At 37.5% G+C, this 17,333-nt stretch overlaps 1 protein-coding gene across 1 annotated transcript in view; it reads left to right on the top strand.

Annotated features, from left to right (window-relative positions):
- The first annotated feature begins 1,772 nt into the window (after window positions 1-1,772).
- XPR1 (xenotropic and polytropic retrovirus receptor 1) overlaps window positions 1,773-17,333 on the top strand; it is a 185,649-nt gene continuing 170,088 nt past the window's right edge. Inside the window, exon 1 of the mRNA XM_012735368.2 lies at window positions 1,773-2,036. Within this exon, the coding sequence (XP_012590822.1) occupies window positions 1,968-2,036 (69 nt within the window). The 5' untranslated portion in view covers window positions 1,773-1,967. The remainder of the gene's footprint in view (window positions 2,037-17,333) is intronic.

Below are 17,333 nucleotides of genomic sequence, written 5' to 3'. Positions count from 1 at the left end.
TATTCACAAAAGAAAGTCTAAGACAGGATGCCATTTTGATTTAGAGGGGATCAGAGAGTAGGTGTTCAATAAATACTAAGTATTTATGGGTTCTACCAGTGAAATATTTGGAATAATGCTAGGAATAAGGAAATTTATTATTAAGTTTATTTCTGTGGATAAATTAAGATTTTCATGTTCTTCAGTGATAGTTTTGAGGGTTTCCTTTCTTTTCTGGGTTGGGCCATGGTTCCAGAATTTTGTACACAATTAAGGCACAGAGGTATGGTGCTGCTGGCAGTAGCGTGCCATGGTCCATGAAGGTTCCTCCTAAGAGTTTACCATTCTGGTTCATGTCTGGCTAAAGGCCCAGGATTCTCTCTTGCAGCTGCCCCTGGTTCCGTCTTCCTAGGCGCACCGGGCAGTGATTTCCTTTTTGTGCTTGTGCCTCCTCCCTGGTAGCATAGACCTCTCTTTTGGCTGCCTCTTTCTCCTGGCAACGTTTACCTCCAGCAGAGGAGAATCTCTATGGTGGGCAGAGGGGTAGGGGTCTGAGATGAGAGGAGTCCTCACTCTAATGTTTTTGACTCTGAGTACACTTCCATCAGAGGTGAGGCTTTTGTACAACAAAAGCCAGAAAGACTCATAGGCTATGCCTGTTTTCCATCATGTCTCATCCCTCTCCTGAGGAATGAGGGTTGCAGAACCCCTGTTGGCATGAACTAAGGGGAATGGAAAGGAGAAAAGAACATGGAGGGGGGAAAAAGACAATAGCAGAGATTGATATCTCAGAATACTGCCCCAAATGTAGTAGTCTCCTAGTAAATGTTTGGGTCTCATAAAAATTGTGAGAATTAAAGGACAAAGTACATGTAAGGGGTTTAGAGTAGTGCTTGGTACAGGGACAGGGGATATTCAATAAATGTTAGCTATTATTATTATCCAGAGCCTCTCCACCCAAGAGGGACCTGGCTTTCTGGCTCACAACAGTCCTCCAGGACAATCACTCTCACACACAATGTGGTGCAGAGCCCTATGAGGGATCGCTTCCCCTTTTTCCCCAGGGACAGTTCAGCCTGGATGCTGGGCTCATTTCTGGTTTCACTGGTGATAGGCTTGGTACTGTACTTCCAGGGGTTTCTTTCCTCCCAACATTGGTTTCGTTTCCAACTCTCATCCTCAACCCCCAGCAAGCTCAGTCACAAGTCCAGTCGGTACCTCCACTCCTGGTTTGGGTTCAGGTGTTGTTATTGGCCTTTCTGGTAGCCCTGGGACTAGACAATTATTAATACGTTGAAATGTAGAAGAAGCATGCACTTTTTGGCAGTGATATCTTTAATTAAATTCAAAAGCGCTTAGTGAGTACCTAGAGTGTGTAAAATACTATTCCTTTACATACATTTGGCCCTTAACTATCTCTTTTAGCTACTCAATTTGGATTAGTGCTGATCCATACTTAAGGGTTTTATGAAGAATAAATATTAAAATGGGAAAATATTTGCACAGTTCTTTGTAAATATGAACTTCTTGGGTGGATTATTGTTGCCACAGTATTAATATTAATTGCAATAACAACACTACTGCTTCCCAGGCAGGCGGTAGAGAGCAGCTGTAGGCCAGCAAGAGCCAGACGGAAGAGGTCAGGGGAGGTGCCTCCAGCGCGTCCAGCCCAGAAGGGGCGGAGTCTTATGAAATATACCCAAACCCCACCCCTTACACCACCCTCTTCTCTGGGGCGGTGTAGGCGGTTACCATGGCGATGACGTCTAGAGGGCGGGGCGAGGTGGGGCGGGGCTATGGAGAGGAGGAGGAAGATGGCGGGCGGGTGGCTCTGAGGAGATCTCGGCGGCGGCGGAGGAGGAGAGAAGCGCAGCGCCGCGCCGCGCCGGGGCCCATGTGGGGAGGAGTCGGAGTCGCTGTTGCCGCCGCCGCCGCCGCCTCTGCTTGTAGCTGCTGGACCCGAGTGGGAGTGAGAGGGAAACGGCAGGATGAAGTTCGCCGAGCACCTATCCGCGCACATCACTCCCGAGTGGAGGAAGCAATACATCCAGTATGAGGTACCGGCGGCAGTCGGGGTGTGGGAGGACTCGGAGGGGCCACCGTCTAGCCAGTGCTGACCTCCACCGCTGCCTTCCGCTCTTGCCGCCGCTCCGCGCCGGGGCAGACTTTGACCCGCAGCCGCGGGGAGCCACTGCGGCATCCCCGTCGCGCCCGGCCCCCTCCCGGCCCGCCGTCCTTCCCCTCCCCCGCAGCCCCGCTGCCGCCGGGGTAACGGATATGCGGGCGGCGGGCCGGGAGGAAGGGCACAGCCCTGCCGGGGCTGGGGGATGGTGGTGGGAGGGCGAGCCGCAGGTGGGGGAGTCGAGGGTGCGAGGGCAGCCCCCGGTGGCGGCGGTTCCGCGATAATCCCCTCCTCCCCGCTCACCCTGACCTCTCGTCCCCACCCCGGGCGAGCACCTCTTCGCCAAGGTTGGGTCTTGCTTCTCTCTACTCACCTCTCACCAAGGAATCCTTCTCTTCTGAGATAAGCCCCTCCAGTGATTTCCTTCATTCCACAGAGCCCTTCGGCTTTTTCCCACTTGCCCGCTGTTGACAAAGGCATTGTAACAGTGTTGAAACTTAAGTGTATATCACATATGCAGTGGTTGTAGTCTGCAAACATATTGTAATCAACTATTCTGTTTTGATAAGATAGTGATTGCATAAAGTGTACAGAGTAATCACATCTTTGGTTTTGGCTCTTCTGTTGTTTTGGAATGGAGGGAAGAGATAAGAGGGAAGAAAAAATTATTTAAATTTTCAGGTTTTCTGATAACTTTTGTTAGCTAAGGAGAGAATTACTATATTGTAAACAATATACATTACCTGTGTATTACAGAAATCATGCTCCCCTTCTCTCCCAATTTGTGATAACAGCTGCTGGAGGATATTTAATGGATAATAATAAGGAACCTTACATTAATGCAAGGAAAAGTAAAGATAATGAACCCATTTATATATTTAGAAGGCAAGCTACCTGAAGGACTTTAAGCATTGCAATAGGTTATCTTAGTAGCTAGCAATTCACCTCCTGGATAGAGAAAGAAAGACTTATCTGTAACCTCCAGGAATTCATGTCTATATTATGTGCAGGAACAAAGAATATAAAATCAATATGAAAACACATATGCTAGCTAGATTTTATGAATTAAACTATTTTAGTTCTCTTTAATTTTTTTATAAGTTTTGTGATAGGCTTAGGCAATAGCAGTGAGTTTTTTTATTCATATAATTAATTGTAATAATTGAAGAAGACAGGGAAAGGGATGTAGGTAGGTTAAACAGTCTTGAAGATTGTGAAATAAATTCATTTGTAACATACAGTATTTGATTATTGTGAGAAATGAAAGGCTTAGAATTATTAATGCTTTCTTGTTACTTAATTTTCTTATAGTGTTTTGTGGCCATATTTTGTAAGTAAGAATGAAATAAGGGACTACATTTTGGCCTGTAGAGTTGTTGATTTATTGTTTCTAATAACATTCAGTTTTAAAACCTTGGCTAGTGTCCAAATAATGGTCTTTATTGAAAGAAAGGTATTGGTCTTTCTTCTTTCTAGTAGTAATTTTCAGCACCACTGCCAGTTCTTCATAGAGGCATAGGACATGAGCATGCTGAAGCCCATCTTATATAGTGTGGAATGCTTGATTTGGGCAGAAGTAATAGTGGCTAAATGTATGCTATGAGTCATGTTAAGTATTTCAGCACTTAACTATTTCACAGAATTGTATTAATTTGGAATATCTGGGACTGGAAGGGGAGGCATAAGATTTAGTTTGAAAATTCAGTTACCTCTTGATTTGTAATGTCAGCTTTGTGCCTGGAGTAACCACAGTGATTCTGGGACTCTTCATTCACTTAGTCTGTTTGGATACTATTCCTAAATGTTTACTCTAGGTTGGTCACAGAGGTACGGAATTACTGAATGTATGTGTGACTGCATTATCTTTCTCAGGCCAGTTATATATTATGTTTCAAAAGATTCATTTTTGGGCTGGATGTGGTGGCTCACAACTGTAATCCCAGCTCGCTGGGATGCCAAGGTGAGAGGATAGGAGTTAGAGAGCAGCCCAGGCAACATAATGAGACCCTGTCTCTACAATAAAATAATAATAATAATAATAATAAAAATAGCCTGGTGTGATGGTCCTAGCTACTCAGGAAGTTGAAGTAGGAGGATTGCTTGAGCCCAGGAGTTCGAGGCTACAGTGAGCTATGATTACACCACTGCATTCCAACCTGAGTGACAGAGCGAGACCCTGTTTTTGAAAAAGAAAAAAAATCATTTATGTAGCTAATTGAAATTTGATTCTGCAGAGTTCCTACTGTGTGTGACTCCCATCCTCGATAAACTCATTGTTTGGTAGGCAAAATTAAATAAGGGGCATGTTTCTTTTTAAGTTGGAACCATTAAAGAAATTTTTATAGGATTGGAATACAGTGTGGTGTTGTTTCTGAAGAGTTGGTGCTATTCCTTTAAAAGTAATAAAGAGGTATAATTAAGAGTCTTTAGGATCCAGGAATTTTAGCAGCTTAAAAACATTGGAGAAAAAGGACATCCATAAAAATCTGTTAGCTTTTGTTAGGGAAAAGGGCCTTCTCATAATGCAGTAATATGTAGTTTCTCATATAAATATGATGCTCTTAAAACACTCTTAGTAGAACTGATGCTTGATTTATTTTTCAAGCACTGATGGTGAAATTTTGGTGTATTACCCTTGATTTCTAGCCAAGGGTGCTTTCTAGTGCTGTGAACCAATATGAGCTGTTCTTTGCTTTTTATGTCATTTTGCTGTATTAAATATTACTTGAAATAAACAGAGGATTAGATAGAAGCTGTAAGTTTTGTTTTACATCTATAATTAAATGTAGTATTATTTATATGTAATATTATGTATACATGGTAACACAGTAAGTGCTAGTTCTTGTGTATATTAGTCATGAGATCTAGGGGATAATCTTTTTGCCTTTTCAAGGCTCTTTTTTCTTCCATAAAATAAGAATATAGGGCCAGAGCTTTTCAAGGTCCATTCTAGTTAATAAGTTCTTGATTTAACTTTTAACAGTTTTTATTCCTTGGATTGTTAAAGTTATTACTGATAATAAGCCATCACTACCCTGAAAATTATTATAATTTTTAATTTAAATATAAGTTGTGGAGTTTATAAATTCTGTCTTCATAGGCAGAATAATAAAGCATAAAAGAATAGAACATGGAGAAACTATGTAAAAATAACATGGAGAAACTATGTAAAAATCTGTTCGATCCATTTGTATTTTTTTCAAAGAATAAACACAAATGAGCAGAGACTATCCCTGTTTTCAGTAATCTCTTTGAGTATAAATCTTGGTGTATAAAATATAACATCAATAAATCTTTATAAGAATACTTTTTTGATTTAGAATTGGTGACTATATCTTAGAACTCTGTAATTGATTAATAAAAATTAACTTAGGCCAGTATTAGCCAAATAGACTAGTATGACCACATTAATATTTTACAGAATATTAGCAAAGAAGTGAATATATTTAATGCCTTAGGCTGCTGACTTGTGTTTTCATCCCTAGGGTCCTTTGTTTCTTTGGTTTCTGAGGAAGCAGGAATGATTTTTTTCAGTGTATTCTTTAGTTTTGTAAGATACTAAAATAATGAGGTCTCTAATTATAGGATTTTAGAGCTGAAAGGGAATTTAAAGATTATCAACCTCCTTGTTTTTCCAAGTGAGGAACCGAAGGTCCCAAGAGGTTAAGCCACTCGTTTAGGAAGATATATGTGTATGTGTATGCATCTTGAGCACTGGATGTGTAAGCATTGGGAGTCAGGTCACACTATGTGATCCTAATAAAATCACTTCCTCTTTTTGGTGTTTAAAATTCTTTATCTGTAATGTTAGAGAACTGGACTTCATGGTTTCTAAGCTCACAGTTTCATATTATTCAAGGACCCATCCAGCTTTAAAATTCTGTGCATTTTTATGGCTTAATTATGTTTGATACATGAAGAGGACAGAACTTAAAGGACTATTATTAATGGCATCATTTTATTTATTTATTTTTTATATTGTATAAAAATTTTATTTATTTTCTTATTTTTTTATTAGTATAATGGAGTTGGTAGCATCATTTTAAATTAATAATATCCTTTCAAAAACTTTTGATGGGATGCTGATCTGTGACTAGAAAGCTAACCCAGTGAAACTCTCATTTAAATAAAAAGGGATGGTCATGGATTAATTTTTTTTTTTTTGCAGGATTTAGGAAAGGGAGAGATTCTGTATAAAGTGCACTTCACTTATATTCAGGAATAAGGAAACATTGCCATGCCATTATTACAATTTTCATTTGTAAAACTCTCCCATGAGAACACTTGTGTTGCAAGCTTCAATTTCTCAAAGGTATTGTGTTGATTAGTTAGGGTTAACTTGCCTTGCTGGAACTTGTTTGAAATTTCAAGTTTGGCCACTCGATGGGGCACACACCACACTTTTTCTTTCAGATACTTCTGCAAATGAAAGTACAGGGCAGTATATTTAAGATAACACCTGTAAATAATTGTTGTCAGTGAGATGCTTGGCATTTACAAATGTTTCATGAGTGAATGAATGCTGTAAAGACAGGGAGCTACAAATATTCTTCATTATCTTTAAGTGTGTTAGAGTGAGTATCCTGGAAAGATTATACTTGCCTGTCCATCTCTGAAGGTTGGTTTTGGATCAGCTTTTGGGTGAAGGCCCAGATCATAAGAGCCTAAGAATTTTGTTTGACCTAGGGTGACCATGGAAAATTAGTTCTGGCTTCAAATTCAGTCCTAATCTGGGAAGCATTTGAGACTGAGTTGTGCTTGTGCTGGCTAGGGGTTTCAGGTATATTTGAGTTGTAGGCCGCAAAGGAGTGTATCTAAACTCCCATGTAGTAAGAGAAGATAATACTAAAACTGTTAATTTTTTTTATATATAAGAAAAGGGAACATAAGTTTTACTCGTATTTAATAAGTGGATTGATGCTGTACTCTTGCTAAGGAGGACATACACAGGTATTCTGAGGGAAACAAAAGGATTGCCAATGGCTTTCTTACTTGTTTGTTCACTTTCTGCAGATAATAATTCAGTATGGGTACATAGTTAAATGAATTTATAAATATTACCTAGTTTTAACTAAACTAACCCTCAGGAAATAGAAATGAGTTAAAGACTCCTGTAAAATAATACCAATAATGCAACAAGTGAACAACAAGAAAATGACAGAGCTGACAATTCTGCTTCTAGTACTAGCTTTTTGTCAGCCAAATTACAGCTAAAAATGATGAAACTTTAATAGACCTGACAAGAAGTTCCTCAGAAAATTTCAAATTAAATTAACAAGTTAAAATTTGTTAATCTAACCCATTGAAATAAGGTTTTGGCCGGGCACGGTGGCTCACGCCTATAATCCTAGTACTCTGGGAGGCTGAGGTGCATGGATTGTTTGCGCTCAGGAGTTCAAGACCAGCCTGAGCAAGAGCAAGACCTCGTCTCTATTAAAAATAGAAAGAAATTAATTGGCCAACTAAAAATATATAGAAAAAATTAGCCAGGCATGGTGGCACATGCCTGTAGTCCCAGCTACTCAGGAGGCTGAGGCAGGAGGATCGCTTGAGCCCAGGAGTTTGAGGTTACTGTGAGCTAGGCTGACTCCATGGCACTTTAGCCTGGGGAACAGAGTGAGACTCTGTCTCAAAAAAAAAAAAAAAAAAAAAGAAAGAAATAAGGTTTTACATCTGTCATTCTCTTTACCCTAAGTATATATTGTATGCTATGAGTATTCTGCCTTTGTGAGGTCTGTTTTATAGCTTATAGACATTATAATTGTTTCAAAATCAAATGAATCCTGAACTTTGAACCAGACTTTTGAAATACTATATCACAAAATTGTTAAATGAGGATTTTAAAAAATAATGAACCTTCACTTAATTGGTGCGTTGTTCACTGTTTGGGGGATGGGCATGCTTATAGCTCTGACTTGGGTGGTGCAAAGGCAATATATGTGACCTAAATGTTTGTACCCCCATAATATTCTGAAATAAAAAAAATTAATAAATAAAACAACCTTTTCAGTTATGTTCCCTAAAAGCATTGTTGTTAATTTCTTAGGTCAAAAATATTTTTGTACTGTCTATAAATGAAAGGTAAAAGTTATTTATTTCATCATCTTTGTATCATCTTTTTTTTCTTTTTGAGACAGAGTCTTGCTTTGTTGCCTGGGCTAGAGTGCCATGGTGTTAGCCTAGCTCACAGCAACCTCAAACTCCTGGGCTTAAGCAATCCTTCTGCCTCAGCCTCCTGAGTAGCTGGGACTACAGGCATGTGCCACCATGCCTGGCTAATTTTTTCTATATATTTTTAGTTGGCCAATTAATTTCTTTCTATTTTTAGTAGAGACGAGGTCTTGCTCTTGCTGGTCTTGAACTCCTGAGCTCAAACAATCCACGCACCTCAGCCTCCCAGAGTACTAGGATTATAGGCGTGAGCCACTGCGCCCAGCCTGTATCATCTTTTAAAAGTTTTATTTTAAAAACATTTTATGTTTTATAATGTGCACAGATGTAGATAGGCATAATTTATAACTAAATCTACATATATTGGAGGTCCATAGTAAAACTTTTTTTTTTTTTTTTTTTTGATAGAGCTCTGCCATAGTAAAAGTTTGGAAGACTTTTCACAAGCTATACAGATTAACTAAAACTGGTTTGTGAGTTGCCTGCTAATTGAACTGGCCTCTGGGATTGAGAGAGCATCAAAATTTACCAGGGTTCTTGCTCAGTGTATTTGCCTTTTCAGGTCTTTCCTTACCTAGTAAATGCTGAAAGAACCCCAGTAGACAAAACTCACCACCAAATGCCTTAAAAATCATTCATTCATTCAACAAATATTTATAGAAGTCTTACTCTTTGCTATTATATGCTGATGGATTTGTCATTAAATTCTAGCTCTTTCTTTCAAAATAGAGGAAAAAACCAACACTCCCCCAGATTTGTGTGTGTGTGTGTGTGTTTGGTTTTGTTTTTCAATCAACACAGTGTTTTCAAAATTAAAAAGTGTAGAAAGGGAAGATTGAGGATTTGATACATGGTTATAAATTTGGACCATTTGCATATAATTTGTTATACCCCTTTAAGTCTAATTTCTTTAGTTAGACTGAAATTTAGTCACCTGTTTCTTTCCATCAGCAAGCCAGTGGTATGTATAGGGACTGATCAGAAAATCCTTTAAAATTGCGTATTTTCTAGAGGTCAAAGGAAAGTATAATCTATTGTAAACATAACTTACAATTTTCATGTTCTCTGTAAAAAGAGGCTTAATATATTGATTAAGAAAACATAGTCATCTCTTAATTATTGAGGATGACGTGATATTACAATAAATCTTGCACCAGAAATAAGGAGATATAAGTCTTAAGATTAAGGTCTGTCATGGACCATTCATAAATAATCAGTGAGCAGGTAATTTTTTGGAGATTGAGGGACTGAAATGTCATCACAGAGGAAACTGGGAAGTTTTTAGATTATTATTGTGTGAGTTAAATAGGCTAAATTGACAAAGTTGTAGTTTGTAGAGTAATCCATGTGCTTTGTGGGCTTTTTGTATACCTTATAGCAGTGGTTCTCAAACTTTCTGGTTTCAAGACCACTTGAAACTCCTAAAAATTATTGAAGATTCCAATGTCTGTTGATATGTATACTATATTAGAAATTAAAACTGAGAAATGTTTAAAAATATAACGCCTTCTACTAGCTATCAGAGACACGACATCACATTTCATGTAGCCTTAAACTCCTCTATATACTTGTGAAAGAATAAGAGTGAAAAAAGCAAATGAAGTTGTGGTATTATTATGAAAATAGTTTTGACCTCTTGGGTTCTCTGGAAGGGTTTTGAGGACCCTAAGTGTCCCTGGACCACACTTTGAGAATTGCTGCCTTAGAGCACAGGAAGGACTTCCTTCAGAAAGTTTAGGGATAGCCTGTAAAAAGATTCTCTAGTCTTATCCAATCACATAAGAGGATAAAGGAATCCTCTGAATAAGGATTCTCTGGTTATCTGCCCCACAGTGAAGGACAATAGAGAAAAGAAAGTTGGCTTCCCTGGATTTCATCTGATCCCTAGTTTAACTCTCCTTTCTTTAAATTGAATTAGCAGAAGTATGGTTAGCTTGTCATTGAGGAGAAAGGAATTACCATTTCCTGGGTGTCAGCTGCTTTACATGTTATCTCATTTAATCTTCACAGCAGTTTTAAATGATTTATTATCTCCATTTTACTGAGGAGGAAACCCAGGCTTAGAGACATTTGTCAATTTGCTCAAAGCTATATATACACCTAGTAAGTAGAGCCAGAATTTGAAATCAAATCTGTCAGACTATGGAGCTCTTGCTTTTACTCAGGAATTGTAAATAACAATAGTGGTTGTAGCTATTATTTTTTGAGTGCTTGCTGTTTCAGGCACTGTGGTGAGCTCTTTACAAACATCTCTCCTTACAGCACCCTGTTTAGGTAGGTTGTTAGCTCTGTTTATAGATGTGGGCCACGGAGTGTTAGAACCATTAAGTCACTGATTATATCAATACTACTAATTGTGGATAGATAATTGTGGGGATTGTAAGAGCCCATTCTCATAATTTCTACTTCATACTGCTTTATGAAAAATGAATAAATCCATCATTTATATATACATACATTTAGGTATGATCTGACCTGTTCTCCAGCACCACTGACCTTTCTACAGCCTGGTGAAGTAATGGCTGGTCTATTTTTAGTCCCAGGTCTCAGTCTGCTTAGTTTGGAGATAGAGTGTGTCCTTTAGGTTAGAGTTCACCTCATTTAAATTGTATTTCCCTCAAGGTTATCAGTGTAACTTACTGGACAAGTAGCTGGTAAATAGAGGGCCTTATGAAGATTAGCCATAAGAAAAAGGTAATGAGATAAATGATAAGGGTAAAAATAGGAAGATAAAAGTGAACATAGCTATTGGTATGCCACATTTGTGGCATTGGGCTTCTAGATCATAGATCATGGAATGTTAGACTTATAAGAAACTTTAGAGATTATTTACCCCATTTCTCTTTTTTACTTACATAGGAAATGACCAGAGAGTTTAAATTATTCAAGTCATATGGTTTATTTAGTGGCTAAGTTAACACAATCATCCTAATTCATTTTATTGTTCATTATTTTATATCATAGGCTAGTATATTAACAACACATACAGAGAAAAAATTCTGAAGCCTGACTGCTTATTCCAGCTACACCATTTTACTAGCTGAGTGACTTCAGGCATGCCACTTAACCTTTTTGTGCTTCAAAATAGGAATAATAATATTACTTAGAGGATTGTCATGAGGATTAAATGAATTAAAATGTAAAAAGTGCTTAGAACAATGTCTAACACATAGTAAGAGCTGTATGTATGCTGTTAAAATGATTTCTCCTACAGAGCTCAACAGTATTAGGTAATGATTGATTAACAGCATTTTTGTGAGAGAAACAGCCTCAAAGCCTTCAGGCTTGTCCAATTTAGGTTTTCTTTGAGAATGGCTTTTGTTGATTTCTAGCTAATACTTCTCTTGTGGTATTTGTTTTAATAGCTCTTAACCTTTTTGTATAGAGTAAGAAGACTAGGTGAGAATAGTTATGTGGCTGTGAAGTTAAATTAGTTCTTCTGGTCACTTGTAACTTGTATTTATCTCAGTGATAGACTCTCTGTGTTCTTTTTTTTTTTTTACTTGAGGTGAAATGCACATGTGTATTAGATATGTCTGAGTGTCTTAAGTTTCAGTTTTTAGTGGATATCTAATTTTAGTTATTTTTAGTTTTCTAGTGAAAATTTAATTTTTAATCCTAGAATTGGTTTTAGAGTTGAAAGAGGCCTTCTTAACCCCTTTGTATTACAGATGAATAAATTGAGAGCAGAGATGGCAAGATATGTGATTATAGTCTCACAACTAGCTGATAGCAGAGCCTGGTGTAAGAATATTGGTCTTCTGCTCACTGCTGTACCTTGTTGCAGCTTATCACTACTGTATAAACATTTCTTTGCTTTTAAATTTTAAGAATGAATTTTATTTTTAGGAGTCAGTAAGGATTTAAGTGTTCTTGTTGATGACTACTCAAATACTTTGCACTAATATATTTGTCTGCATTGAATCCATTAAATCATATCGACAAACTAAAATAGTTCTTGTGTATGCCAATTAGAAGACTGGGTAAATTATGATGTTATTGTTTACTCAACTACAAAAAGTTAGCCATTACCCCGTTTAAGTATGATCACAAGTAGAAACCTATCTTGAATGAGGAGACAGGACTAAGGAATTACAGTAAAGCTTCAGGGATTAGGTAACGATGAAAGCAAGACTCAGGAAGGTTGAAAAATGAAATAGCCATTCCTCCCTAAGATACTTGTGTTTGAAAGTTAGCACAGGTTACATGTGTTATCTGTACATAAAGAATATGTCCCCTACCTCCTATAACCCAAGTTGCCAAGCCAAAGTCAGGGCATATTTGGGTAGAAAAGATCAGAATAGTATTCGACTAATTTATTAAGTATTTATGAGCATCCCCCTTTTTTAAAATAATAAAATGATAATGATGATAATGACAGTAGCTAATGTTTATTGAGTACTCCAGTGTGCCAGTCATTTTACATTTAATCCTTACCCTCCAAGGTAGGTTTTATTATCCCTGTTATAAGAAGACAGTGAGTCTTAGATTGAGTAGGTTGCCCAAGGTCACATAGCTAGTGAATGGTAGAACTAAAATTCAGACACCGATATATCTTATTTCAGAGACTGGATTCTTAACACTGTGCTATACTGTCAGAATCTTGCAAAATGCTGAAGATGTAATAACTAAGACTGAGTCCCTACCTTAGAGGAGCTCATTATTTGGTTGGTCTCAAAATTATAGTATATTGTGATTGTGCTGTAGAGGAATGACCAGTTGATTGTGCCCTAGAGAGCAAAGGCATTTATCTTGGAAGGATCTACAGAGGTGGTATTTGAATTGGGTACTAAAGATTGAGTATGATTTTAACACATAGTGAAGAAGGGAAAGGGCACTGAGCGTAATCTGGGCAGATAGAGTAAGTATTCAAATATAGTTAATGAAATATGGTTTAGTAGATATGTTGGATATTGGTAAGGTGAAGTTGGAAAGGTGACCTGGGAGGGATCAAAGGGTGAAGTGCCTAGAATACTATGCTAAGGAGTTTAAGCATTTTCCTCAATGTGAATCATCAAGAATTTTAAAGAAGAGATTGAAGAGGGATCAGTGCAAAAGTGAGATGTGTAATTTAGATCTTGGAGGATGCATCGGAGAGAGCAAGATCAAAGACAGGAAAAGGAAAACCAAATAGTATAGCCAAAGATAATGAAGGCTTGAATTAATACCTTATTTAATCAATTTTAATATGTACTTTTTCACATTTTAACATCTGAAATTAGGATATATCTTACAATTAATGCCATGTCATAGTTTAATTGGCAGACATTTTTCCATTCTTACAAGCATGTGAAATAATGATGTATGTTGTTATTAGTGGCACCTTTGATTTAATGAACTACAGTAGTAATAGTAGATAACATTTACTGAATGCTTACTATTTGTCAGACAGAGCAATAGATACTTGTTAGCATCTATCATCTAGTACAGTGTCACATTTGACAACTCACATGTTTGTTGAATGAATTATCTCGTGTGATCCTTACAACAGTCCTGTTATAGTTGTTTATCCCTATTTTATAAGAAAATAGAGTCCATATTGAAGTAATTGTATAAGGTACAGCTATTTTGTGGTAGAGTTAAGATAATGAACCTAGGTCTATCTTACTCCATATTTCCTTCTTTTATCATAAGGTAAATTTTCTGTAGTGTGGTTCCACTGAATTAGGAAGATGATTTAAGAGGAAGGATAGATTTGAGAGAAATTTGGTAGCTGGAACCATCAGGACTTTTGCTGCAGGAATTAATAAATGGTGATGGAATTTGAATAGAAGGTGTAGTCAAGGTAGTGTTTTGCTGGGGAACACCATTTGGCTGCCAAGAAGTGTCATAGAATGTCTTTACCTTGGTGAATTCCCTGTCATCCAGGTTCTGATCAGAATTTGGTCTATTCAGTGACTCTGGCTTGATGGGTCTTGGGCAATAATATATTATTAAGTGATTGACTAAATGATTTTAAGAAGCTCACATGGAAGTGATGTATAAATATTAATACTTGGGTGCCAAATTACTAATTTATGATGGGAAATGTACCTAGCATTCACATTCCAGGCTGAAATAGGTTTTCCTTGTCACCAAGCTATGAAGAGAGATAAATTACAACCAGAAGGTGGCTGGCTGCGCATGTACTATAAATTAGAAAGGGAGAGTTAATGATTCATTTGCTATCAGGCCAATGTCCTATTGTGTTTGGATGGGTTAGATCCTTGCTTAGGCGTATCTTCGTCCCTGTATGATGTGTGGATGTGCTGCCATTGTTTTTGCTTTGAGATTTTCCTTTTCCTCTTCTTTTAAAGCTGACCTCTCCTCCTTCTGATTTACTTTTTTTTTTTAGCTTTTTTTTTTAATTTCAGAATATTATGGGGGTACAAATTTTAAGGTTTCAATAAATGCCTCCCCCCCCTTTTTTTAAGATAATGTTAATACTACCTCTACTGGTCCATGACTGTTTTAAAAGTCCATTATAGGCCGGGCGCTGTGGCTCACGCCTGTAATCCTAGCTCTTGGGAGGCCGAGGCGGGCGGATTGCTCAAGGTCAGGAGTTCAAAACCAGCCTGAGCAAGAGCGAGACCCCGTCTCTACTATAAATAGAAAGAAATCAATTGGCCAACTGATATATATAGAAAAAATTAGCCGGGCATGGTGGCGCATGCCTGTAGTCCCAGCTACTCGGGAGGCTGAGGCAGAAGGATCACTTGAGCCCAGGAGTCTGAGGTTGCTGTGAGCTAGGCTGAGGCCACGGCACTCACTCTAGCCTCGACAACAAAGCGAGACTCTGTCTCAAAAAAAAAAAAAAAAGTCCATTATAATCTTACGGGATCATCATCATGTTTGTAGTCTGTTGTTGACTGGAACATTATTATGTGGTGCATGACTGTATTTTGTTATCAATCTAGGCCAGGCATTTGACTGCTGTAGGTTTTGTCACTGGCAGTTTTCTTAATTTATGTTCTGAAGACAGCAACATTGGTGATTGTCTTGATAAACAAGCTCTGAATACAGCATCATCTAATAGAACTTGCTGCAATATGCATTCTATATCTATATTGTCCATTAGTGGCCACTAATCACGTGTGGCTGTTTAGCACTTGAAATATGGATAATGAGACTGAGGAACTGAATATTTAATTTTAGTTAATTAAAATTTTAATGGTGATATGTGGCTAGTGGCTATTGCACAGTTCTAAAACTTTCACTGCTTACAGTCATGGCAAGAAGGACAAATGATTCCAATTTAGTTCTCTTTCACTGTTCTATGTAGGTTTATATATTTGTGTGTATATGTCTCTATTTTTATCTCTCATTCTGGAACTAGACTTTCATCCCAGAATTTGTAGCAGCAGAGGCCAAGGTTCCAGGCCTGTCTCTGCCATTAAGTGACAAGGGTTGGTTAGCAGCCTTAGATCATAGGAACTCATTTCTAAAATGTAGGTTAGTGTTTCTCAAAGATTGGTTCACTGATCATTTGCATCAGAATTACCTAGGCTGCTTGTAAAAATACAAAAATGTAAATATCTGTGGAAAGTAGAATTTCTGAGATTCAGACCCAAGAGTCTGATTTTTTCTATTTTCTATAAATTCCTGAGACGATTCTGTTTACTGATTACAGTTGTTCCTTTTATCACTGATAATTTATGACAGTGGAGTTTACCTTGTTGCTACTTGTTATTCTAGTTTATATATATGTACTTTTGCAGTTAGCATTTTTTGGGGGAACTTATTTAATTTCTAATGTTGCTCACACACTCAGTTCCTGAAAATTACACTCTATTTCCCACAATTTCCATATGTTTATGGGAAAAACATAAACATAAATAAATCTCTCCCTTGTTTGTGAATCTAACCCTGAAGAGCATTTTCTAGTGCAAGTTAATGGAGATTTAATACTTTGATTAAATAATGAAAGATGCATAACTACCCTAAAGCAAACTCAGAGAGGGATTCCCTGTACCAAATAATAAGTGTTTAGAGATCACTCATGAGTGATATATGCAAATGCTCTATGCTAAGGGCAGTCTGTAATTACCATCTTATTCACGGATCTTGTTTAAATAATAGATATTGGAACAGACAGCCAATATCCTAGTTTTCCTCCAGTTATATTTTTGTAGTAGGCATGTGTCTTGTGGGCATTATGAGAGTTAGATGAAGGAAGGAAGAGAGCTGGGACTCTTACTGTTTAGTATTATATGTAGACTTGTTTTCAGTATGTGCTTCTCACTTCTGCTCTCTGCTGAGTCTAAAGTCTCAGACTAGTCCTTCCCACATCCTTTAATTTCTTCATCAACAAACTGCAGGCTCCTGGGTATAGGGAGGGGGGGTGGGTGGTATGGTAGTGGAGGTGGGTGGGGGTCGTGTGAGGCTGGGAATGGACTTGTTAACTGCCTTATTCAACCAATCCTATATTTAGCTATATCTCTTAACTACCTTCTCAATTACCTGATATTCCAGGTACTAAACCGTGAACTATTCTGGGGGTTAGAAGCTAGAATGGACTTGCTTCCAGTTGGTATCCCCCACTGAAGATATTTCAGGTTTTCTGTTTTGTCTGCCAAGTCAGTTTACTACTGTCTCTGCTGTCTTCTGAAAATTTATTGAAACCTCTTGTCTACTGCTATCTCTTTTCCTATCCTTTTTATTCTTTGGGTTTTATACTTAAAAATATTCCTATGTTGTCATTTTAGTGGGGTTTTGGGAAGGAAAGAAGATAAATGTGTGTAGTCAGTCTGCCATATTTTATTGGAGTATCTACCCTTCCAGACACACTTTTTGATTAATTTAAACAGTTATTTGATCACCTATATTAGTATCATTATTGGGAATGGCTTTGGAGGCAGTTTAAAAAATATTTGAACTATTAAAAAATAGTTGAATATTTGAATGATGTCTTTCAGGGTTTATATTGCAAATCAATATTTTAGTTCAGCTTTTGTTTGTAATTTGCTGCCACATGAATAGTAGATATCCAAAAAGAGTTTGGTTTTACAGTATTTAATAAGGTGCATCAAAATGGTAAAGAGGAGAGGAAAAGATTGTTAATTGGATTTGAGGTAGAAGCTTT

This window comes from Microcebus murinus, chromosome 23, assembly GCF_040939455.1.
Source record: "Microcebus murinus isolate Inina chromosome 23, M.murinus_Inina_mat1.0, whole genome shotgun sequence".
NCBI classification, from domain to species: Eukaryota; Metazoa; Chordata; class Mammalia; order Primates; family Cheirogaleidae; genus Microcebus; species Microcebus murinus.
The sequence above is the reverse complement of the archived record's forward strand: the minus strand, read 5'-3'. Positions and strand labels throughout refer to the sequence as shown.